Source organism: Eublepharis macularius, chromosome 5, assembly GCF_028583425.1.
Source record: "Eublepharis macularius isolate TG4126 chromosome 5, MPM_Emac_v1.0, whole genome shotgun sequence".
NCBI classification, from domain to species: domain Eukaryota; kingdom Metazoa; phylum Chordata; class Lepidosauria; order Squamata; family Eublepharidae; genus Eublepharis; species Eublepharis macularius.
Window position 1 is genome coordinate 67312406 of NC_072794.1, and position 26409 is coordinate 67338814.

General features: G+C 38.8%; 1 protein-coding gene across 1 annotated transcript in view; it reads left to right on the forward strand.

Annotated features, from left to right (window-relative positions):
• PIGK (phosphatidylinositol glycan anchor biosynthesis class K) overlaps positions 1–26409 on the forward strand; it is a 193475-nt gene that overhangs the window by 22381 nt on the left and 144685 nt on the right. Inside the window, exons 4-8 of the mRNA XM_054980074.1 lie at positions 15674–15809; positions 19747–19858; positions 20641–20737; positions 22141–22258; positions 24069–24179. Of these exons, the coding sequence (XP_054836049.1) occupies positions 15674–15809; positions 19747–19858; positions 20641–20737; positions 22141–22258; positions 24069–24179 (574 nt within the window). The remainder of the gene's footprint in view (positions 1–15673; positions 15810–19746; positions 19859–20640; positions 20738–22140; positions 22259–24068; positions 24180–26409) is intronic.

A 26409-nucleotide genomic window follows, 5' to 3' on the forward strand; every position in this document is an offset into this window, starting at 1 on the left:
GTTTATTTCATTTTGACATCTTTTTTGTTTAGTTAGTTGTTCACGGTGCCTGTGCTGCTTTCACTTGTGGTTTCTTCCGTGATTCTCCCATCCCTAGTTACCGACAATTGCAACATTTATACACCAACTATTTGGCATATTAATTTTTATCATCAGTAACTTCTCAATAGCATACCCCTCCCTCTAATACGCACACAGAACACTAAATTTATCTGGCTTCAGAACTTAGTTTGGCTTTTTTTTGGTGAGAGCTTCTGAAAGCAAGCCAGTGTGCTTAGTGGTTAGTGATGGACTGGGGAGGCCTAGGTTCAGATTCTCCCTCTGCCATGAAGCACAGTGGGTGACTTTGGGTCAGTCTATCTCTTTCTGTTAGCCTTACTTACTTCATGGGGTTGTTGTGAGGTTAAAAGTGAGGAAGGAATACAACATATTCTACTGTGAGCTGCTAGGAGGAAGGGTGAGATAAAATAGAATTTAATGGAAAAAAAGAGAATGCTGCTGGGGTGTGCTTATTTTTTTTCTTTCCAGTGTCCTTTTTCACAAAAAAAGAAAATGTGGAAAAATTTCCATGCTGCTCTGATTTCAGTTGCATCTGTCAAAGTAAGCTGAAGACTGGTGAATGTTTAGTGTTTGAATCCTATTATTCTCTCATTCTAAACAGAGTTTAGAATGCTTTCTGTGTTCTATGGAAACAAAGTGGCTGCTTGTTCTCCTTGTGGAATTTTCAATTGCTCTGCAGGATATTTTAACAGACTATTATTTGTGTTTACTGTAGGTGTATTTACAATTCTGCTTTTCAACACTGGGCCAGGTTTTTTTCTTTTTAAAATATGTCTGTAAGATGTCTTGGCCTTAAAAAAATTGTAAGAAATTGTCTTCATTTTAATCTGTATTCTACTCCCTTTTGTAACATATTCTATCACAAAACTAAGTCAGTGCAGAACTGAGAAAGAAACAGAACTTTGTTTTTGAGCTTGGCAAATACCCAGCTCTTTGGAAAGAATAAGACTTACATAAACTACAATATCAATAGCAATACAATACTAAGAACTGGGATGCTGTTTTTAGCCTACTTACGGCTGTAGCTTTAGACTCTTGTTTGTAGTCAAAATGCTACCCCGTAATTAGCCCAATCAGACTTTTCAGGAAACTCTTGTCTGTGCTAAAAAGAAAAGCAATGGAAAATACAAGAGAGTGTAATGGGAAGGCATAACACATGAATCTGTCTTGTATCTATTCCATGAACTGAATGAAAGCATGTAACTTGACAAGGTTTTAAGCGGTTGCATACTAGACATGGGCCCGAAATGAAAAAAGCCCGAAATGAGAGTTTTGTGTTTCATCACAATTCATGAATCGCGAATCATGAAACTTCACAAAATTGACATGTTTACCAAAACGATTCGTTAGTTTCGTGATTCGTCAGAACTCAGGGCATTTCAACGGCCCCATTCATACTCGGAGATGCCAAACTTACAGGGAGACTTCAGCAGGCTCTCCTGCACCCGCCCTCGCAGTTTGCAATATGTTGATCGGGAAGGTCAATGGGTAGGGTGGGAAGGGAAGTGCTGCCAGCGTGTATGACTGAAATCGGGACCGGGAGTTGCTGAAACAGAGGAGGATGAAGGACCGGCTGTGGTGGAGCTGGGCTGGGAAGACGGAGTGAGGGGTGGGGTGGGGTGGGGTGGAGGAAAAAAGGTACCCTCACCCAAAGACCTTCCCACAGCAAGGCCAAAAGCTGGAAATAAGAAGCTTCTTTCAGTCTCTTTAAAGCAGCAGCAGCCAAAAGCACAATCCCAAATCCTTCCACACACTCTCCCACTCCAATCCCAGCAACAGATCCTCCTCCCTCTTCCTCTGTGTCTGTAACATGAGTCAGAGAGCGGTGCCTTTTATAAAAAATGCTGACAGATCAGAACAGGAGGTCTGTGGTTGGCTGACAGACCTGCCTAACAGGATTTGGAGGGGTGAGATTGGTGTGCCCATGGCTACAGAAGGCCCACCTCCTTAGTTGCCTAGAGGATTGATCCCCAGCTCCTGGCTGTATAGGGCAGAATGGAAGCTCTCCAGATGCTAGTAGAGCTGCCAATCAAGGGTAAGTGGGCTATGACTGGAGTTTCCAATGGCAACCAAAGGTCTGAGCCTATTGTTGCCTAGGGAATCAATGGATTGGTGCCAACCTGTGTGCAATTACAAATCATTCACAAAGCTAACGAAACAGGCCCCAAAGTCTTGAATTTCATGATAATCGCTACTCCTCAAAACGCTGTTTTGCGACACACGAAATGGCTTGATTCGTGATGAAATTTGCTTCATATGTTGATTCGTGCCCATGTCTATTGCCTACATTTTGAGTAGTTCTGATACTTGCTTCAGAGATTTAATCCCTACGACTCTTCTTCATCTGTATTCTTTCCTGATCTCCTGGAGTAGGTGCTTTCTTTAGCTCCATCCATGGTTGTAGAGGAGGGGGAAAATAGTCAACGTTTCTTTGTTGCTAATAACTAGGGTCGATCCAGTGTACTTTAAGGTAAAATTGACAAAACATTCAGAATCATAATAGCAAGCAGTAAGACTCCCTATTTCACATGAGCTTTCCTCATAGGCTTAGTTGGTGATGCTAGTATGACACTGACAGCTGTCAGGTTTCTCGGACTGTAGGTACAGTTCATTGCAGAATCTCCTTCCATAGCATACCTCTTTCTTCACCATTGCTCCCTTGTCAGGCTAGATAAACCTGGTTAAAATTCTGCCCTTGTCACTGTTATCCACGACTGGGTAGCTTCTGTATTGGATTACTGTAATGCATTCTACGTGAGGAAGCCTTTGAGGAGTGTTCTAAACATTGATTCAGAACTGATTGTTAAATAGTGCAGAGCAGAGAGAAGCATATTACAGCTACTCTGAAAGAACTTAATTGGATTCCTGCTTTTGGCTTTTTCTGGGTAAATAGCTTTTGGTTAAGCATAGACATCTGTGCTGTTCCTGGAACACAATGAACTGCATCACCTTGAACCCAGAAACGATCCAGAGAATAATTCAACAAAAAAATAGTTTCCAACCCTGTCAGCAACTGGTTACTAATGGAAAAGTGGTACATATCTTGAGGAATCACAGTGCTGTAAAGTAGCCATGAAGCATACTGTTGAAAAATGCATTAAGACACAACGGTGCTTTCCTGAAGCGGGATCATTTAGGGCTTTAAAGAAGCCCCTTCTCCTGTTTTATCTTCTTTCCTCTCCCACCTCTCCTTAGGAGGGATGCAACCCAGCTTCTGTGGCTTGGCCATAAAAAAGATTTTGTGAAAACTTTCTGTGTCAGGATTTATGGCTAAAAGGTAGGATAAAATATAAAAAGTAAATATATGTGGGCAGAAACTTGGCATGAGAGAAATTTTTTCCATTTTTGAATTAGTTGATGCAATTAACTGGATGTGTCACCAAACTCACACTAATCCTAGATATTTGGAACCTCACCAGTAAATGAGCATTTATTAATGATAGTGGCAGTGGTCAGGCCAAAATAGATCAAGATTATCTGCAGTATGAAGATTAAATACATGACAATGCAAGAAATATTAAGTGAACTCATAAGGAACTTGCTTATAACCCTTAAACTATGCTTTTTGTACGTTTGTTAGAGAATAATGAATCCAGAGTTTATCATGTAACCTTATGCATATGCCCCCCAAATTATTTTCCAAACAAATCAGTTAAATAATTGTAACATTCCCTTTGAAGTACTATAGTAATTATTTAATACAGAAAGTGTTGTAACATGTTTAGTATTGTAATAGTTCCATTTATAAAAGAATACCTCAGGCGCAGTCAATTCCAAAAATCCGAGATGTTGGTGTAACCTCTTTTTTTATGGGTTCTCTGAGGCTAATTAGGAAGCAAACTTTCAACACAAATGTAAGTTAAGAAAATTTCTTTACATCAACCTTTCAACAAATCAGGACAATACAACTATTTTTTTTAAACCAAATTCATAGATGCACCACCAACAACAATAACAAAACAGAAACTTGCAGCCAACAATGTCTTTTAAGTTCAGTCAAGTAATTGGTTGTCTTTGAAATCACTTATGGTAAGCAAGTTCAGCTTTTTGGATCCCATTAAGTGCTAGAATCCACAATCCTCTTTATTATGAAGCAACTGGAACCCAGGCTGCTGCCCTCTTCTGGGGAATTACAGCCCTGAAATAATTATGATTCCAATAATAATATCATTAAACTAAATATAACACACAGAGACCATTTTTAGTCACCATTGTTCACACACACATTTCTGATAAGGGCACATTAATTGTTATCAAGCTCCCCAGCGACTGGCTTCTTCCTCAGCTGCTTGGCTCTGGTTACTTACTAACTCTGTCCTTCTGGGCATATTTTTGTTATTGTGGATCTTTATGTATGTTCTTTTTTTTTTTTTAGAAAATTTTATTGGTGAGTATACTTTTCAAATTCAATACATACATTCCCTCAATATCTAATTAACCCTATCCCCCACCCTTTTCCTCCCCCCTCTCTATCGACTTCCAACAGCTTTCCAACCCTTACCCCCTCTTATTACTTGATAATTCCCTTAGTCTAAGCACATTCTAATTTTTTTCCAGGTATTCTGTCATATATATCAAATACCCTATCCATATAGCATGCTTCTATCAATTATACTATCAAATATTCTATCAGTATAATATACATCTATCAATTATACTATCAATATAGTATAAATCTTATACCCCTCAATATAGACCAGTATGATATAATATAATATATAACAAAAGTCTTAGTTTAAACATATTCTATTTCTTTTAAACATATATTCTATCAAATATACTATTGTCATCATAATATGTATTAACACCCCTACTGTGCACCCTGCCACCAATGTGGCACCGCACACAGCACCATACTGCACATTCATTATATAATATACAATCTAATCTACCAACATAATAGTATATATAGTATGCCCCATCAGTATATTTGTTTAACTATTCCCTTATTCATATACTCTGATAAAGGTATTACTTATCATAACCTCCCTATCTTATTTTTTAAAAAATCAGTTCTAAATTTCATCCCTCTTCTGCTATATTATAATCCAAGCTTAGATTAAAATAGATATAAATTCTTAATGGTAAAGTCACTTCTCTCTTCTGTTTAAAATGTCTTGTTTCAAAAGTTCTCAAACTGCCACAGTTCTCCTTTCACATCCCATTTTTTTTCCAAAAATTGTTTCAGTTTCGCCCAGTCCGCCAAATACTGTCCCGGATCTAGGTCTTTAAGTTTTCTTGTCATTTTATCCATCTCTGCCATGTACAGCAATTTGTAAATCCAGTCCTCTACAGTAGGTACTTCTTGCACTTTCCATTTCTGCGCATACAGTAATCTTGCTGCAGCTGTCATATAAAATAACAATGTTCTATTTTGCACTGGAACATTCTACATTCCCAAATTTAGTAGCAGCAGTTCTGGGTTCTTATTTATTTGGGTTTGTAACACCTCATTAATTACTTCTATTATATCTCCCCAGTACTGCTTCGCTACTTCACAAGTCCACCACATATGGTATAATGATCCTTCGTGCTTTTTGCATTTCCAGCACTTATCTGACATTTTAGCGTTCCCCAGCGCAATTTTCTTCGGTGTTAGGTACCATCTGTATATCATCTTGTATACATTTTCTTTAATATTCGTACACGTTGTAATCTTAATTGTATTCTTCCACAAGTGCTCCCATGCCTCCATTGCTATTTCTTTATGAAAATTTATTGCCCACTTCACCATCTGTACTTTCACTGTTTCATCCTCAGTGTACCATTTTAGAAGTATCTTATAGATCTTTGAGATTTGTTTCTTGCCTTCTTGTAGCATTACTTCTTCCAATTCTGTATTTTCCATTCTTATTCCTCCCCTTGAACAGTCCGATTTATAAAGATCCCTTATCTGTCTGTATTGAAACCAACTATAGCAAGGAGACAATTCTTCTTGTGACTTTATTCTTAATGTTGAATATTGTATTTGTGTTATCTCCTTATAAGTTAAACGTTGCTGTTCATTCTCGACAGTTCTCGGGTCTATTACTTCATACGGGACCACCCAAGAGGGGATTTGATCTTCCAGATACATCTTATATTTCTTCCAGATTGTGAAGAGGCTTCTTCTAATATAGTGATGCAGAAACAGAGAGTCCGCTTTTATTTTATCGTACCATAGGTATGCATGCCATCCAAATATTTTCTTATAACCTTCCAATGCCAGAAGCTTGCGATTTTTCAACGTTATCCAATCCTTTATCCATGTCAAACAAATTGCTTCATAATACAGTCTTAAGTTGGGCAGTTGCAAGCCACCTCTTTCTTTCGCATCCTTTAACACTTACATTTTAACACGTGGTTTCTTGCCTGCCCACACAAAATTCGAAATTTTTCTTTGCCATTTTTCAAATTGTTTAGAGTCTCGAATAATCGGAATCGTTTGTAGCAGAAACATCACACGAGGTAGAACATTCATTTTTATTGTCGCGATTCTGCCCAGCCATGATAAATTCAACTTGTTCCACTTTATCAACTCTCTCTCTATTTGTATCCACAATTTCTCATAGTTGTTCTTAAATAAGTCTATATTTTTTGCGGTTAGTTCAATTCCCAAATACTTTACTTTGTTTGTTACCTCGCAGTCCGTTAATTCCATCAGTTCTTGTTGTTTCTGTTTGGTCATATTTTTGCATAGTATCTTCGACTTCTTTTTATTCACAAAAAAATCAGCCAGATCTCCAAATTCCTTTATCTTCTTTATTACCTTTGGCATATTGTCAATTGGATCCTCTACAATCAACATTATGTCGTCTGCAAATGCTCTGACCTTGTAGGTAAACTCTCTTATCTTTATACCTCGGATTGTGTCATCCTCTCGTATCTGAATCATCAATATCTCCAAAATCAATATGAACAGCAATGGAGACAATGGGCAGCCTTGCCTTGTGCCTTTGCTTATTTTCAATTTTTTTGTCAAATCGTCATTCACTACAATCGCTGCACTTTGGTCTTTATAAATTCCTTTAACTGCTTGTATGAACTTTAATCCCATTTGCAGCTTTTCCATGGTGGCGAACATAAAGTCCCAGTTCAAATTGTCAAATGCTTTTTCTGCGTCTACGAAAAAGAAACCAACCTCCTTATCACAATGCTTATCATAATATTCAATAGCATTTATTACTGTTCTCAGATTGTCTTTAATTTGTCTATTAGGTAAAAATCCCGCTTGTTCATCTGCAATAAATTCCGACATCCATCCTTTAATTCTTTCCGCCAACACCTTTGCAAATATTTTATAATCATTGTTCAACAATGAAATTGGTCTATAATTTTTAACATTAGTCAAATCTTGTCCTTCTTTTGGAATCAATGATATGTTAGCCTCCTTCCAAGAATCAGGAATCTCTTGATCCTGCATAACACCATTCATCACCTCTTTCAGGAGAGGTGCCAATTCTTGGCCCATTATTTTATAAAATTTTGCCGTTAGTCCATCCGGGCCTGGCGCCTTCCCCAATTTCATTGATTGAATAGCTTCTTTTATTTCTTCTTCTGTCACTTCCTTATTCAATTTCTCTTTCCAATCTTCAGAGAGTGTTGGAAGTTTCCTCTTATCTAAATATTCCGCTATTGAATCTTTGTTCACCTCTTTTTTTTAATATAATTTTGCATAAAATTTAAAAAAGGCTCTACTAATAGCGACTTGATCACTTAATAGCTTATCATCTTCTCGTATCGTACTGATAATTTTCTTCTCCTTCCTCTTTTTTAGTTGCCATGCCAAATATTTCCCAGGTTTATTTGCACCTTCAAACGACCTCTGATTCATCCTCTTTAAATTCCACTCCAATTCTTTATTGTTCATTGCCGATAACTGTTCTTGCAATATTTTTATATCCTGATATATTTTCTTTTTGCCTGGTCTCTTTTTGAGCTGAATCTCTTTGGCTTTAATTTTTTCCATAATTTCTTGTCTTTTCTCCTCCTTTTTCCTCCTGTCTCTCGCATTCAAGTCCATTAGTATCCCTCTGATCACGGCCTTATATGTGTCCCAAACCTTATTTATCGATACTTCTTTATTCAAATTATATTGCAAAAAGAACTTGGTCTCTCTTCGCAGCAACGCAATATTCTCTTCCATTTGTAACAGGTCTTCATTTATTCTCCATCCCTTTCTTTTAGTATTCTTACCAAATTTCCACACAATTGGATTATGATCTGAGCCTACCTTTGGCATTATTTCCACCTCTTTAGTCCAGAGCGACAGTTCTTTGGAGGCCCAGATCATATCAATTCTTGATAATGTAGAGTGTCTTGCAGAGTAATATGTATATTGTCTATTCTTGGGATACTGTCTCCTCCATACATCCTCTAAACTTTCCTGTTTCATGATTGCAAAAAATGACTTTGATAATAGTCCTCTTTTTTTTTGTGTAGTCTTAGATTTCTTGTCTTCCTCCAAGTTTGTAACTCCATTAAAATCGCCTGCCAATATTATTTGGTCATAAGACAGTTCATCTAACTGTTTTTGTAAGTCCGTAAAAAAAATTTCTTTTGCACCATTAGGCGCATAAATTCCAATCACCAATGTCTTTTTTGAATTCCAAATTATTTCCACCGCCAAATATCGAGCTTCAACATCACTGAACACCACTTTAAGCTGTAGTTCCTCCTTTATATACAACACAACACCCCTCTTTTTCTGTTTGGAGGCAGCTATAAATTCTTTTCCAAGTTTTGCCATTTTCAAATATTTTACATCTTGCTTTCTAATATGTGTCTCTTGTAGGCATACAATTTTACATTTCTGTTTTGCAAGCCAGTGGAAAATAACCTTACGTTTACAAGGTGAGTTTAGTACATTTACATTCCAAGATATAATTTTACACTCCATGATCAAGGTTTTGTGGGTTTTGGTAAGTCCTTTTCATTTTTACTAATAAAATCCTCCATTTCCTGGCCAGATCTGATGCTCTTTCTTACTCCACCAAACTCAAATGTCAGTCCCTCTGGTATTTCCCATCGGTATTTTACTTTCATTTCTTTTAACATCTGGACTAGCTCTCTGTATTTCTTTCTTTCCAACAACACCGATCTGGGCAGTTCCTTCATAATTCTTACCGCCTTTCCATCAACTTCTAATGGATCCTGAAACTGTTTGGTCACAATTAGTTCTCTTGTATTTCTTGTCGTAAATTGCACAATCATATCCCTTGGTAACTTCCTCTGAGACGCAAATTTTGAATTAATTCTGTACACCACGTCTAGGAGAGCTGCAATTTCCTCTTCCTCCTTCCCCAGGTACTCTGCCAAAATTTCTGTAATCTGCTCTCGGGCGGTCTTTTCCTCTGTTTCCGGGATCGAACGAAATCTTAGCTGTTTTTCCATTTGTTTACTTTCCGCGATGGTCACTCTCGCTTTCAGTCCTCTCATCTCTGTCCTCTGCAGATCCATTGTGTTTTCTACTACCTTCACTCTCTGCTGCGTATCTGATACGTCTTTTACCAGCTCTGCCATTTCCGATTTAAGCGTCTCTTTAAAGTCTCTAAAGTCTTTTGCCATCCCCTGTATCATACCTTTGAGCTCTTTATTGCCTTCTGTAACTTCAGAAACTTTTTTATCCAGATTCTCCATCGCAGCTTGCCACTCCTTCTTCGACATCGTGGGGCTAGATTTACCACGCTCCCACGAGTCTGCCCTTTTCCTTAAATCCGTGGCGCTGATTTATTACTTCCAATTGCTTTAAAAAGTCCCAATTTACTCAGTTTTTGTTAAAAGTTGTTTTGCTCAGTCCAAAATGTCGGGCGTTTTTTCTCTATGGTTTTTCTCTACCTTCTTCCAAGATGTCCTACTTCCTGTTTCCTTGAAGCCAAAACTTTGCCCTTCTCCGAAAAGGCGAACTTCCACTTCCTGTATTAACACAGAACGCCTCTTGCCAGTCTCTTTATGGTCCTGACGTACTTCCTGTTTCTTTAATGTTTGCAGCAGTTCTTGCGATATTCAAGCTTTCTCACAGTCCAGTATCTCTTCCCACTTCAGGTATGTAAACAATATCCAATTTTCCGCCTTAACTACTGTTTAAAATGTCGCTTTTTAGATTTTCCCTTGCTGGAATCTTCCCCTTCACTTAATCAGTCTGTTGCAGTTTTTAAGTCCAGTTTTAAACTTTATTACTTGCTTAAATCTGTCCCGGTTTGAGAGATAGCAATCTTTACCTTCTTAAGCATCTTTTCTTGGGTTGTAATCGCTGCTTCTTTTAATCAAACGAATCCGTTTCCCTTGCTGCTTAACGAAGCTCGGGCATGCAGGTCTTATGCCAATACAATTGACTCCAGAGCCGCTGCAGAGATCTTGGCAAACCTGTCTTCGGGTGGGATCTCCAGGGCAGGAGGGAGCTCGTTGCTTAGAGCCCCCCACCACCCGAGATCGACGCGCCCTCAGATGCAGTGCGTACTTGCCTGTTCTCCGCCTGAGAACAGGGGACCGCGGGCAATCTGTGCCCCTCCAGCCTCCACAAACAGCAGCACGGACAGCTCAGCTCTTAGAGCTGCTTTAGACCTTCATGGATCCCGAACCGGAAGTCCGATCTTTATGTATGTTCTGATGATTTTTTTTTTTTGTTGTAGAGTGGTACACTTACTCATGCATGCTGATATGGTGAACAGGAAATGTATACCCAGTGGTGGTGGTTGTGGATTTCCCGGGCTGTATTGCTGTGGTCTTGGCATTGTAGTTCCTGACGTTTCGCCTGCTGCTGTGACTGGCATCTTCAGAGGTGTAGCACCAAAAGACAGAGATCTCTCAGGGTCAAACATCTCTCAGTTTGACACTGAGAGATCTCTGTCTTTTGGTAGTACACCTCTGAAGATGCCAGTCACAGCTGCTGGCGAAACGTCAGGAACTACAATGCCACGACCACGGCAATATAGCCCTGAAAAACCACAACAACCATCGTTCTCTGGCCGTGAAAGCCTTCAACAATATATACCCAATGGTGTCTCCTACTCTTATGTTCTAGCATAAAATTTTTATCAAAGTAAAAAACAGGGATACAAAAAGAAAGAAAGGGGGAGGGAAAAGTTAATAAGGTCCAAAAGGTTTTGCGACTTATCACTACCAGAGTTCTTAGAATACAGAGTGCACAAAAACTTAATCTTTTTCAATATTTATCCACATAGCAATAAAAATTGCAACTGTTAAGTCCCATTACTATGTACTACACATACTTAGCGCCTCTCACCTCCTTCCCCATACTTAGTAATAAAAAATTTATAATAAAAAAGGAAAAGCTCCTCATTCCATTATTATTACACTATTTCATCTTATCTCTTTATGTCACTTATTAATTTAGCAATCCTCTCTACTTATCCCTAGCTTTAACAATGTTTCCATATCTACAAACTATTTTAGCAATTATATATTTGATTATATATTCATACATTTCCCCCCTTGTCAGACTGTAACCTCTTATAAACTATATACAGTAAGTCAGTATGTGATCTTATTCCAATTTCTAAAACTGCAACATCTTATCTATTCTATTCTTTATAAGCAAAATAATTCCCCCATTTCTCTTCAAATTCACTTATTGGTCTTCTATTTATATAACTCGTCAATTTTGCCATCACTGCATATTCTGCCATCTTGTCTTTCCAGATTTCCTTGGTTGGACATTCATCTTCTTTCCATTTACTCGCAAATGTTACTTTCGCTGCAGTCAACAAATATCTGAATAATTCATGTAATGTTTTATCAATATTTTCTGGTATTATCCCCAGCAGCATAGTCTGGGGTTTCAAGGTGAAATCTAGTTTTAAAATTTTTTGCATCTCAGCATGAATGTCTTTCCAATTTTTTAAAACTTTTTTTGCATGTTCACCACATATGATAAAAAGAGCCATCCGTTTCTTTACATTTCCAACGTGTCCCTGTATATTTCTTGTCCATTTTCTCAATATCCTTTGGCATGATATACCATCTGAAAAACATCTTATACCAGTTTTCCTTTAGTGTTTGACTCGCTGTGAACTTTATACCCTTTGTCCAAAGATTCTCCCACTGTTGAAATGTTATTTCTTCTCCAAAATTTTGCATCCATTTTACCATGCAGGTTTTAACTTGTTCTGTTTCTGTATCATATTGAAGTAAAAGTTTATAAATGTGACCCAGAATGTGCTCCTTCTTCTGTGTAATTATTTTCTCGAATTCTGTAAGATCTCTTAATTGTCCTCTATAAACTTTAAGAGCTTCTTTTAATCTAGAGACTGCCTGAAAGTGTATCAGCCATTGTATTTTTATTCTTTCATCTTGGATTTCTTGCCATGATTTTATCTTCCCTTGAGATTTTATCATATCTCTATATGTTATTGTCATTGTCTTTTCTCTGGTTTTTATCACAAAAACCTTCAATTGGTGATAATATTGGCGATATCAATGGACTTATTCTTTTCCTCAAATTTGTATCAGGCTGTCCCTTATAACATGATTCTTTTGTTGTCTCCTTGTCACCCAAAGGTAATTATGCAGCCCATCTGCTAAATCCACCGCCTCTGATTTTATTAATCTGTCCTTATGGTTTCGTATCCAATCAATAATCCAAACCAAGCCAGCTGCTTGATAATATAACGATATTTGGGACCACCAGCCCTCCTCTACTTCTTTCATCTTGTAGTACCTTGAATCTTACTCTTGGGTTTTTGCCATTCCAAATAAATTGATTTATTTGTCTCTGCCAGTCTTTCAGTGTCTTATCTTTTATGCTGATTGGTAACATTTGAAACAAAAAATTAATTTTCGGTAAGATACTCATTTTATTGCAGAAATTCTTCCTATCCAGGACAGCTTTAACTTGGACCATCTTTCTAAATCTTTTGGTCATCAGTTTTGAATACCAGTGGAGAACTGAATAAAGCTGTTAGCCCCTTGTGCATGTTTTTTCAATACACAATTTTGAGGGTCTCTTTTACTCTGTTCATTCAGGTCTAAAAATAAAAAGGCATTTCTGATGCTTTTTTAATGAAAGGAAATAGCCGACTTAACGTTACCAATGCAGATCTAATGGAGGCTTATCTCCAACTGGAAGGCTTTACCACTGTTTATAATTTTTGCATATTCTAAAGCTGGATAATTGTGCTCAAGAGTTTTTGTTTGGAGAGATAAATTATTCAAGAATTTTAGTATAGTTTAGTGAGGAAAGTGTAGGGAATTAATGTGACTGTACTAATGGCCACAGAAAGGAAGTGCTCTATGCATAAGTTGTAAAATTGAGTAGATACATACATTTTATTTTGGTGACCATTTAATCCTGTGAGTGAGTGCATAAGCCAGGGAAAGTGTGAGGAACCGCATCTTTTTTTGCAGGTGCTGAAACCTATGTAGAAGCCAAATCTTACCTTGTCCCACACCCCCCAAGTTACTGATTTTGACTGTTCAGTAAAATCAGAAGTCTTAACATTTGAAATCTTCTCACCAGCCAAGATATATGTACAGAGAAGAATAGGCTAAGCTTGTGCTTTATCGAGGCATTTGAAGTAACAAATCTGTTATGAAATGGTGGTTGTTTTCATGGCATAAAGAACATGGGTACAGAAACCATTGTTTTCTGAAGTTATTGAAAGGGAAGAGAGCTAGTATGCATACTGCCTTGTTGGTTGACCCTTTAGGGTAACTGGCTGGTTACTATGTGAAACAGGTTGCTGGACTAGATGGACCACTGGTCTGATCCAGCAGGGTTACTCTTAAGTTCTTAGACACTGGAAGAGATGCTGATCATCACTGAAAAGAACAATGCTGCTTCTGTTCTCTTCCCTGCTAGCATCCAGTAATGTAAATGCTTTGTTTTGGGTGAGCATTGGGTCCGTGTTCTGTATTATTGGCAATTACTAGGGGAGGAGAGTAGAAATGTGATAGTGCTGCATCTAAGCAGTAGTCGTGCGCTTCCTGTAACGTGTTTCCCAGCCATGAACTGGACCATGAATCACTCGTATTTGGCCCCTGCCACCAAGGATGAATCTAGTGTGTATTAACTTTTTGTAAAATTATTAGAGCTTGAAGATTGGGTGGGAAACCATGAGAGTGCTCTTCTTTAAAAATAGAATTTATTAAGATCCTCTATGTCTTTTCTTTCTCATTTTTAAAAGAAAGAATCCATCTAAATGCTGGCTTTCATCAGAGTTCAAAGAGAACTTGTCATCTAACAATAAAAGCAATTAGGAAAATGTTTTTTAGTTCTTACCACAACTGCCTAAGATGCTTGTTGACGCACAGCATTGTGCTCCCACATTTCAGGGTATTTTTTTCTTCTGTTATAAAATGGGCTAGAATAAAATTAGCTTGTTTCTAATCATTAAGAATATATTCAGTATCATGATTGTTGCTCTTTTAAAAACTAATATGATGGCATAATGTTGGGCAAGTTTTCAGCAGAATAAATTCCAGGTTATTTTCCAAAATAAGCAAAAAAAAAAGTCTATCATGTTTAGCAGCTTCATACTTGAGGAACAAGTTCACTCAAATTCGTTTAGTGCAAATGTTTTCCAGCTCTTTTTCTACATGTGTATAGTTTAATTGATCCAAAGGGCCCAGAAAACATGATCTGCTTATGCCCAGTGCCCTTAGTGTTAATAATTCAGCACAGAGGGTCTTGAATGTTGTGTGTTTGTCAGGGGCTTCCATTAGGTATGGTGGCTTTTTTGTTTCACCAGCTAAAACAAAGGTGGCTGAGATAGAAGCTTGTATTGTTGAGTTAAAGTCAAAGGGGGGATTTTTAATCTCTTAGCAGAATTCATTGAGAAGCAAAAATCCTGCAAAAACTGTTTGCAGGATGTCAATAAAATGCAAAGGATAGCAACAATCTCATTTAATTAGCTCGGACAGCAGCAGACCATGACTTGGATCCTGCAGTAATTTCTGCTAACATAAGGGATTTCTGTCAGAAATCCTGTTAGATCCAAGTCCATTTCACTATGTCATTGCCAAATCATGGTAAAAAACGAACTAATTTGACTGAGATTAGGAGTTTTCAACAATTGGCTGTCCACAATTTTTTCTTTTAAAAAATTGAGTTGCTGCTATCCAATATAGTATTGTTCATAATGAGCATTTTACATTTCTTCTTTACACGTTGTGAGGTAAGTTGGATTGAAAGAGATGGTGTCATTCCACGTGTATTTTTCCAGGGATCTTTCTCTAGGCTTTCTGTGTTGGATACTGACGCGTCATCTTTTGTACCATATTTAGTAGTGACAGTGGTAGAGTTAGCTGAGCTCAGTGGACAGAACAAATACCACTATCAGTTTTCACTGATCTGTTTTCAGTGACAGCCACACATCTCTGTTGTACTTGAAAAGGTTTATATAAACCATAGTAGTAGCAGCACTTTAGTTTTGAAAACTGGATAGAACTGAAAGTGCCCAGTTATCAGTTTTAAAAAGTTCTTTTGGTTGTACTTGTGGTTTAGATTAGCCACATCAAGTATTTCTTCAAAAATATGACGGAAATAGCTAATAGTGCTGTTTAAAAATGAGTAAGCTTCTTGAATTTAGCACTTAAAGTGAATTTCATGAAGGGCTTTAATTTCTAGTAACTTTCTGGTGCTGTTGAAGCTAATCTAAGTTTATTTTCTTATTAGCCATATAGTCTTGATGCTCGCAGATGATATGGCCTGCAACCCACGAAATCCAAGACCAGCGACTGTGTTTAGTCACAAAAACATGGAACTGAATGTTTATGGTGATGATGTGGAAGTGGATTATAGAAGCTATGAGGTTAAGTATTAAACAAATTCTGAATTGACTTCTTGATGTTTAAGGGATTAAGACCTATAAATACTATGACAGTTATGTATGTGGGGCCAGTGTGGTCCCAGCAGATAAATGAAGATTGCTTCCAGATACAAGACTGAGGGGTGGGTGGGTACTGAATAGGGTTGTCAGGTGCCACGCATGTCCAGGGAAAACATCCCCCAAATATTGGACACCAGGCCCCTTCCCTGCCCCTTCCCCCTCCTCCATTGTCCAGCCTGGTTGTTCAGTTGCCTGCAGCTGCACGGCATCACCACAGGCTGGGGAAGTGGCCAGCAGCCTAGGTGTCTGGCCCTGATGGAAGTGAGGTACACAGCTGGCCTCCTGTGGTTACATGGCACTGCCTGGGAGAGGTAAGCCGGCCGGGGCGCCTGCCCGGCCTCCTGCAGATGCGTGGCACTGTACAGGAGTGGCCAACAGCTGAAAGGGGGCAAAGTGGTTGGTGCGATGATGTCACTTCCTGTAGTAACATCATTGCACTGTCCAGGAGCGTGCTCTGTGAACGCACGTGAATATTATAGAAATAGTATAGAAAGCATACGGGATCTGATAGTGTTCTGGACCCCATCTGGAAACCCTAGTGCTGAATAGAATTCTCTGTTGACCCTGAAATGATTTGGAATCTACTGTCAAGAAAAAAATTGTGTTTCTGCAATCAATTTATCTCATCGTTGCAAGTGGGTATTACAGTATTGACAGTGGTTTTATTATTTTGTTTTACAGTATTGCAACATTGAAAATCCATACAACTTTAGCAATGATTGTTTTTATGGAATGTTTAGAAATTATCTTCACTTTCCGCTATTGTCTTTTACATTAATATTTGAATTGTTCAAGAAATACCAATAACATTTCATAACCATAACCATTTGGCTTCGAACTTGAAATACTTGCATCAGCCTTGAAACTACATAGAGAAAATTACTGGCCCTTTTGTGCCTGTGCTTGTGCACACATGTATACACATGCAGTAAATTTATTTGTGCCATATTGATGGTGGAAATGCTTTCTGGTAAAGGGAGGTCAGGTAAGTAATTTATAGAAGTGAGCAGGCTGGCCTATACTTTATGCCAAATATATTAACATTTCCTCAGACAGCAAACTGCCCATACAACACAAGGTCTTATTGTTGCACTGATTACAGGAAATGAGAGCGAGTGTGCACATGCATGGAGTGGGGTTCTCTTATAGATGACTTCTTTTTGACTTCTTTTTGTGGTGATATGCCAGCCCTTGAACTTCAGACCTATTCTTCAGATGTAAAGAAAAAGCTAGAGATCATTCAAAATTACATGTGAAATATGAAAGATATTTAGTAATGACAATACTCCAGTACCTAATTAAGTGCTCTCATAGTAAACCTTTAGCATGCCAAATTATTCTAGAAAAATGGAAAGCTTATCAGTTGGATGTATGTGTCTTGCGTGTTCTACATATGTCGGGGAAATAAGGATGAACACCTGGCAAAAAACCCTGTTATCTTTCAGATTCAGATTTTTGGGACTGGCATAACTACCAGTAGTCAGTGGTATTCATGTCCCCTGATACTGTTTTGGGATTCAGAGTTGGGATTTTCTGGGATTCCAGAATTATTCAGGTTCCATTATTCCTATGAAGGAACTCTTCTCTGTGGTGGTGGAGGGCTGGAGTGGCTGTTTCAGCCAAATGATACAGGTGAGCTGGTGCTGCCAGAACACTGAAGATTCCCTCCCACCAAGTTTCAAGTGCATTAGACTGAGGGGTCCAATTCTATGAGCCTTCTCCTTCTTGCAGAGGAAAAAAAGGGCCCCAAACCTACAAAGTAGGGAAGGAAGGCATAGGTGATAGCTAGAACTGCTGCTGTGCCGGGCCCTGCACCTGGCTTACAGCGGCTAGGAGCTTCCCTGGGTTTCTGCATTGGAAATTTGGAGAACAACAATAACAAAAAAAGACACCTGCTGCACCTGGTAAGCACCCGAAGGTGAAAAAATACATGGATTTTTCTGGTATATCTTTATTTTAAAAATTCATTAGCTATCTGTCCACCTTACAGAACTCAAGGCAACTTATAATATAAACAGAACATATAAATCAATAGTACTTACTACTAATAGAACATATAAATATATAAAATACATTATAACACAGTTGAACACTATAGTTTTAACTGTACATTAAAAAGCTGGGGTTTTTTTTGGTAATGCCTGAGTATCCTAGATTTGTGTAACTTTTCCAGAAAATCACAGTAATTATCTGAAACTGCAATTTTTGTGTATGTGTTTGGCTTGGGAATTCTGGAAAGCGAACCCTTATTGGTAATCATGCACAATTAAAGTTTTGACTCCATTTCTAAAAGTGGCATATTAGCATCTTATCAATGCCTATATTAAAAGAAAGAGTTCTGTGAGAAGAAACTTGTCAGAAGTTATTAAATGCTAGAGAATGGATTTTGGCGTTTGACTTCTTAAGAGAATTGATCATCTGAACTAAGGTTCTGGTTTTAGTTATCAGCTGTTACGTGCTCGATTATGTTAGTGCTTTTTTTTAAAATTAAACAGAATTTTATTAATATAAAGCATACAATAAATGACAAGATACCAATTGTTACTTGTTAATCTATGCTAACTAAAACACAACCAATAACTAAATAACAGTACTATATACAATGTAAAGTAACAGTGACAAGGTTTAAATTCGAAGAACTACATTATAGCAATTCAAAAACATATTTGTGAAACTTTGATACAGCCCAGATATTATTGTTTTCCAGATATTCAAAGAATGGAGATCATTTCTCCTGAAAATTAGTGCTTTTGGGAAAGTGCTCGGCTTGATAAATTTTGTCACTCAATTTTTCTGTAATAAATTGATCCCAGATCTTGTTATGCCAGACAGATAATGTTGGAACACTATTACTTTTCCAATGAGTTGCAATAACGCTCTTTGCAGCTGTTAGCAGGCTTGTTATAAGGTCCTTTCTTATTTTGGGAATGAGTAGGTCGTCCCATTGATCCAAAAAGATTAATTCAGGCTTTAGAGGGATTGTGTAGTTAGTGATGTCTTTAATCAGTGAGGATTTTCTTCCAAAAATTAACGACATGTTGGCATTTCCACCAACAGTGAGAGAATGTTCCAACCTTCCCACAGCCTTTCCAACACTGAAGGGATAAAGAGGAGTACATTTGTGACAGTTAGTGCTTTTTGAGCTGCTATAAATCTGTATTCCAAACTAGCAGCTCTGATATTTTATGGATTTTTTTCACTTAGACAGTCTCTGGTCAGATGTTTCTGCCGTTGGAATCCCAGGGTCTCTCACGAATTATACAGATAGTTTAAATGGGTAGCCATGTTGGTCTGCCCTAGAACAGCAGGATAGGAGTCCAGTGGCACCTTAGAGACCAACAAGAGTGTTTTCGAGAGTCAGAGCTTCAGGCACAAGTAGGAATGGAGATCCCTGAGCCATTGTATCCCAGCCAAAGGGATTATATGCCTTAAAATATATTTATTAACATTTTGCCATGGTAACACACTGTGATGTTGTTGGGTTAGCAAACACAGAAGTAAGTTCACATAGATAAAGCCATGCAGTGTGACAGGTGTTTGAATCAATGAAAGCATATTAAAAAGTGAAAAATGTGTGTTTGATACTATAAGTAATTAGTTTATTGCCTGTCAGTATAAAATATTGAATTTAATGGATTTAAAAGAAACTGCAAGCTTGGTTATGATAAAATCAGACAGTGCAGTCTATCCTTATGTGCTATTGTACTGTGTATGTTATACTGGACTACTATTGAACTGTGTATATTTTTACTGGAACCGAACTACTATTAGTGTGCATTTTACTGGGTGGTTAATTTGAAGACCCATGTCTATTGGCATATGTGCAGTATGGTATTCATACAGGATGTTGTTTCTTTAGGTTACTGTAGAGAATTTTTTGCGAGTATTGACAGGAAGAATCCCAGCAAGTGCACCTCGCTCAAAACGTCTCCTTTCTGATGACAGAAGCAACATTCTGATATATATGACAGGTAGCTGTGTTTTTTTCTCCAACCCTCTTCACAGTAATCAAGTGAATATGTTTATAATAAAGTAATTCCAGATTTGGAATAGAGGATATGGTTTGGACATGAACTCCCTCATCTTGGCAATCAGCAAGAATTTGCACACGAGATGTGAATGTTCTATTTCAAGCCTGACTTGTTATTGCAGCACTCCCCTCTGCCCCTGCCTTCCTAAAAACCTGTCTAGGGTTGTGTGTGTGGGATGTGTGTGTGTGTGAATTGGTATGGAGGGTTTGTAAGAGAACTCAGGCCTTGTGTATAAGGCCTAGTTTAACATAAATCATAAGAAGATCCCTACTGTACTAGAACTGTAATTCTTCTGGTCTAGCATCCTGTTTCCCACTCTGTACAGTCAAGTGCCCCAGAAGGCCTGCAGCAGGGTCCCAGGAGCTGTCTTTTAGCATTCTCATATTGGGGAACCTGGGAAACAGAATTTTTACTGTCTCTCTTACCTTAATGAATTGAACTGAGAAGCCTTGAGAACTCCTAGAACTTTTCAAATTAACGGGTTCTATGCAAAGCATTTTGGGAGTTGAATGGGTGTAGTGCTAAAGGCAAGGTTCTTGTGGATGGGGCTGTCTTCAGCTTGGACAGCTTCATGCCCCATCTTGCTTATCAATACTTTGTGTGCACTAGGGGAAGGAAGAGGTTAACATATAGCTGTTTCTCTGTAGGCTGCAGTGTGCGGAAGTTTTTAAAAGTGTCTTTGAGGAATGATAATTCACCATCTGTTTTTTTTTCTTTACAAGGTCATGGTGGGAATGGCTTCTTGAAATTTCAGGATTCGGAAGAAATCACCAATGTAGAACTTGCAGATGCTTTTGAACAAATGTGGCAGAAAAGAAGGTAATCTCTTATTGCAGCTAGGGGTGTGCGCTTCAGGTTCCCGGTTTGAAAAAAAACCCCTGAATTGGGCCCAATTAGTAAAGATTTGGTATTTCTGAATTGTGCCAGTATGATGGCCCCGATTCAGAAATACCGAATCAAAGCTTCCCAAAGCAATTCGGGAAGCTTCAGGGCCTTTTTAAAGTGCTCCCTCCCACCAACACTCCACTTACCTGGGACATTCTGGCGGTGGCGGCGGAAGTGGTGGTGGTGGAAGCAGCGGTGGCAGAAGCGGTGACTCGGGCGGCAGAGGTGCTGGCTGCGGCCTTCCCTACTGGCCACCGTGGAGACTGAAGCAGTGCCGTGGGTGGTGGAGGTGCTGGCTGCGGCCTTCCCCACTGCCCTGCTGACCACTGCGACAGCAGAGGTGCCTGTTACGTCCTTCAGGAAAGGTAAGTGGGGTTGGGGGAAGGGGGGCTCAGGGGGAAAGTGGGGAGTCTCACTTCGGTATGCTCCAAATCATTATGAAGCATACTGAAGCGATTCCAATAACCCGAACCCGAAGCGGCTTGCTGCTTCGGGTTGTGGATTATTCCGAATCTTTTTTCCCACTTTGGGTGAACCTGAAGTGGGAAAACCAAATATTTCCCTGGTGCACACCCCTAATTGCAGCCTTTCAAATTTATTTGCCTATCCATTTTTTTTCTAACCTATCAACCTACCTGTGATGTTACTTACAGTAAAGAAAAAAATTCTCCCAGTTTACAAAGTCTTCACTTCTGGGTTTCCTACAGGTAATTCATACTTCTCAGAAGGACCAGGCAAGTGGTTATTTACAAACCTGTTGTATACTAATTTCCTACTTCAAACCACTCTAGTCTACATGAAACTGCTTGGTGTCTAATTTCCAATGACTACATTTATAATTCCATTGGATTAATTTTATTCTATCAGAAAACTACCTGTTTTCTTTAAAATAGTGTTCCAGATAATACTGCATTTTAACATAGAGCATATTATTTAAAGTCTTTCTGACTACCTCAGGAATCAGAATTTCTTGAACCATCTGTTCAGTTATTTTCAGTACCACTAAAATGGATGCATGTAAGAGTGAATTATGTCTGTTAATGACATAATGCCATATGGCTCAGGATAGCCTTTGACTTGCATTATTATAGTTAAGTAGCATTTTTTCACAGTGATGCATAGAACTGCCTGTGGCTTTTCAGAGGATTAAATCCATTGTCTCCTTTACCATAAGAGACTTCCCTTTCTAAATATCTGTAGGCACCTGATACTTATAGATTGTTTAAAATGTTCAACTACCTGGCTCCCAATTGAGGGTCTTGGTAAATGCAAAGTTAACAGTCTGAACAGAGTCCTAGAATTGTGATGTTTCATAAAAGGTGTTTGTTTATTTCCAGATACAATGAGTTGCTATTTATCATTGATACATGCCAAGGTGCATCCATGTATGAACGGTTTTATTCTCCTAATATAATGGCTTTGGCTAGTAGCCAGGTGGGAGAAGACTCACTTTCAGTAAGTGTATAGCTTCTATTATACTTACAATATTTAGATGTAGCATTTGAGTCCAGTGGCCAACAAGACTTTCAGGGTATGAGCTTTCAAGAATCAGAGCTCTGTTCTTCACATAGGAATGGAGAATAGATCTCTGAGCCTTCTTCACATAGGAATGTGAAGTTCTTCACATAGGAATGGAGAATAGATCTCTGAGCCTTTTTATCTCAGCCAAAAGGTGGGTGGGTTACAAGAACGGGCATCAGGATGCAGTTCGTGAGATAAGAATCCTAAGTCTATCCAACCCAGGAGGTCCATTGTTCTGATTGTGGATTAACTCTATTTCAGCAATCTCATGTTGTAAATCTCCCTTTCAAGTTTTTCTGAGGACAGACAAATCAGAGGAGGGGAGAACAATGTTGTAAACTGCTGTGGGTCCCCACTGTGGAAAAATCGGAGTATAAGGAGGTCCTTCCACAATCAGTTATGACATCTCGTAGCATTCTCTTTTCTCCTTTTCTCAGAGTTTTCCATTGCCTCACTGTATTACTTTTAGGGGTGTGCGCTTCGGGTTTCCGATTCAGGGGAAAAAACCAAATCGGACCCAATCTGTAAAGATTCAGGATTCCCGCATGCTGGCCCCAATTCCCAGCATACTGGCCCCAATTCAGAAATCCTGAATCAAAGCTTCCCAAAGCATTCATAATGCTTCGGGAAGGTTCAGGGCCCCAGGGGTTAAGTTTAAAAGGCCCTTTCCCAAGTGGTAAGGCTCTTTAAACTTCAGCTGGCAGGTGGGGGAATTCCTTCCGCCTCCCAGCTGAAGTTTAAAGGGCCCTGCCACTTGCAAGTGGTAGGAAAGGGCCCTTTAAACTTTCCCATCCCTACCCTTAACCCCCCCCCTTACCTGGCACTGTGCTGGAGGAGGCAGCCCTCCCGCTTTCCCACTGGCCTCCGGTGGCGGTGGCGGTGGTCCTCTCTGCCGGCCAGCTGGCCGCACTGGCTGCGGCTGCGAGGCGATGGTGGCAGCATTGTCGTCAGCGGGGAAGGCCTTCTGCCCACGTGGCTGCGCCAGCAGGCTGCAGCGGCGGGGAAGGCCTTCTCAGATGGCCAGCGCATTGTCGTTGTTGGTGGCTCCAGCCTTCTGACTAGTCAGGTAAGTGGGGTGAGGTTTAAGTGTGGGAGTTTTTACAGAGCATACCGAAGCGACTTAGAAACCCGAATCCGAAGCAGCATGGTTTTTCCAAGCCTTTTTCCTGCTTTGGGTTTACTCGAATATTTTTTGGGTGCACACCTCTAATTACTTTCATTCTCTGTGCCCTTTGCACATTTTACCCCATCACCTTCTTTTTCTGCTGCAGCACCCCTTCCCCTGTCAGACCCCATTTCTTTAACTCCACCTTCTATCACCACTCAACTGCCTCTATAGCACCCCCTTTATCCCACTCTCCCTCTCTTCCCTGTGCCACTCTTTTGTGTGGATTTTTCAATACATTGCTGCTGAATATAGGATACTGTTATTTCCAGTTATGCGGAAATTTAAAATATGGCCCCTACTCTGTCATCTTGACCAAGTCATTGGCATGTTTAAGATAGGACCAAGCACAGGCCAGCTTTTGTTGTACAAGATGCTGAGTAATTTACGTTTGAGTTCTTGTAATGGCTTTTTAATAGTTAGTCATCTTTTCTTTCACGTCTTGGTTTATTTGCTTGTCCACAGAGGGTAACTTAACAAGCATGAGAATTACATGGTGCTCTTTGCTCAGTACTCACTGCCGAATGCTATTTCTGTGTTGAACATTCAGTAATATCTATGCTGTGCTTCATTTTTCAGCATCAGCCAGATCTTGGGATTGGAGTCCATTTGATGGATAGGTATACATTTTATGTCTTGGAGTTCTTGGAAGAAATTCATCCAGCTAGCCAAACCAATATGAATGACCTCGTAAGTACTAGTAAGCAGCATCTTTACACAACTGCTTTTGATTTTTAAGGTATAGAAACTTTTAAATGTGCAAACACTTTTCGCAACTTTTTGCTTTCTTATCTTCCCATCAACCTAGTTTTTAGGTGGTTGCTATTCTCATGGGTGTGTGGGAGTTGGCAACAAATGCTGCTTCTCCTTCCATGTATGTAAATTCTAGGTGGAATCCAAGCCAGTGTATTGAATTGGGGTGTGTGTGTGTTAAATTTTGGAGGTTGTTGGCCGATTACATGCAAATTTGTCTTTAGTTTTAATTATTATAACAGATAGCTTTATACAATAGCTAAGCCATTATTTCAGCTCCTTGGTTAAGTGGGGAACCTTGATTAGCTCCAATGATGGTTGACATCAGTCTTGTAATGGTTAAGGTTATTTGGGGTTATTTGGGGAGAAGAGACTGTAGATCAATACATATTTCTAATGTCTTAAGTTCAGTCCTGACCTAGTAATTTTGACTAGTAAAGCTGGACTGTGCTGGAGGCCGCTGGACATTTGATGGCCATGTGGTCCAGATGGACCCGTGTTCGGACATCACATAAGACAACTGTGTGTAAAGTTTATGTAAAAAAATCATATAGCAGAAGAGAATGTGGGTGGGGAGAGGAAGTGTGTCGCTGTTAACATTTGACAGTGTTAAATGCTAGCTAAGTGCTAAGACTTCATTCTGCTAGGTGTATGCATACCCTCTGCTTGAAGCCTTTTTAAAGATAAATATGGCCTATCTACTTCTTGACTAAGTCTTGAAGAATGTATTGTATGCACTCAGAGGTACTTATGTCAGTTCAGCAAGGATGTGCTGAAGAATCTTGGATAATACATATGAGAAGAAATCAGCCACCCAATTTGGATCTACTGTCTTCTCTAGACAGAATCTATGTCAGGGGTTTTGTGCATAGCAGAGAAGCTTCCTTGCTGCAACCTGTTGAAAGCCAGCCATTGACATAAGCGACAGCAGGGCATGGCCAAAAATGGGCTGGCTCTTGCCTGTAGCACACTGTGCATTTGTGAAAGAACCTTGGGTTAAATCATTTGTGAATGACTTGATTCTACGTCAGGTCTAGATCATACAAAACTTCTGCTGTTCTTCATTTCTGTAAATCCTTGTAGATCAACAGTGTTTCAAGCATTTTAGACAGGGCTGGAAGATTTTCTTTGGTCAGGACTCAGGAAGCTTCATATCCTGCTTTGCAATGGACCATAATGTATCAACAGGGAATAAGTTATATTTCAAAAGATACGGGTTACCAATGACTGCATAGGTATTAAATTATCAGAGTATTTTTTTAAATGGAGCTGCTGTTAAATGAAGCTCGTTTCCCAGCATCTTGAGGATAAAGGCAGGTGTAACTGTATTGCTAGATAAGATGGTATTAATTTTTCAATAAGCAGCCAACGCTGACAAGTTGGGTAGTGAGAGCAGAATCAGTAACTGTTTGATTTCTTACTATCAAAAGGATGAAGCCTTTAAAATTGTAGCAGAATGCTAGCTGAACAAGGTACAAACATAGAATATGAAGAATTCTATTCTTATCATTTTGAATAAGTTTGCCTCATACATTTCATCTATGCATGGCTTAGACATTTTGACAAACTATAGTTTAACCCTGAATTGTCATTGTCTTGAAAAAATCAAGGGTTGCAACAACATTGTACCCTTTCTGTACGGCATCCAGTTTCCAGCAGGAGGCAAGTGCAAAGACAAAGGAGCATAAACCATAATTGTTTTTCACAAACTATTATTTTATTTGTCACAAATTATGGTTAGTACAAACTATGACATATTTTTGATAAGTCTAGAATTTGCTGATGGTGCAACAGATTTCCAAAACTGTCACTTGTGATGGTTTTAATGTCGATAAGTGCCATACAAAATATGAACAAAATATCCAAAATTCTTTATATGGAACCATCTATGCTTCAGTTGGAGTAGTTAGAGTAGTATTTCGGTATGCTTTGTACAGTCCAAGGAATGATTTAACTATTTTAAAAACTACCTTCTGTAGTTTCAGTACTGAAAAATAGCTCTTCCTGTATATCATTTTGGTTATAGAATTAAATTTTACTCTTACTTTAAAATAAAATTTCTGTAACAAATCTTAACAGTTAGGCAAAAGAAGTTACATTTATCTTATTTTCCCTTGCAGGCAGATTATTTTTTTTAAGAAGAAAGAGTTCAGATTTATAAAGCAGT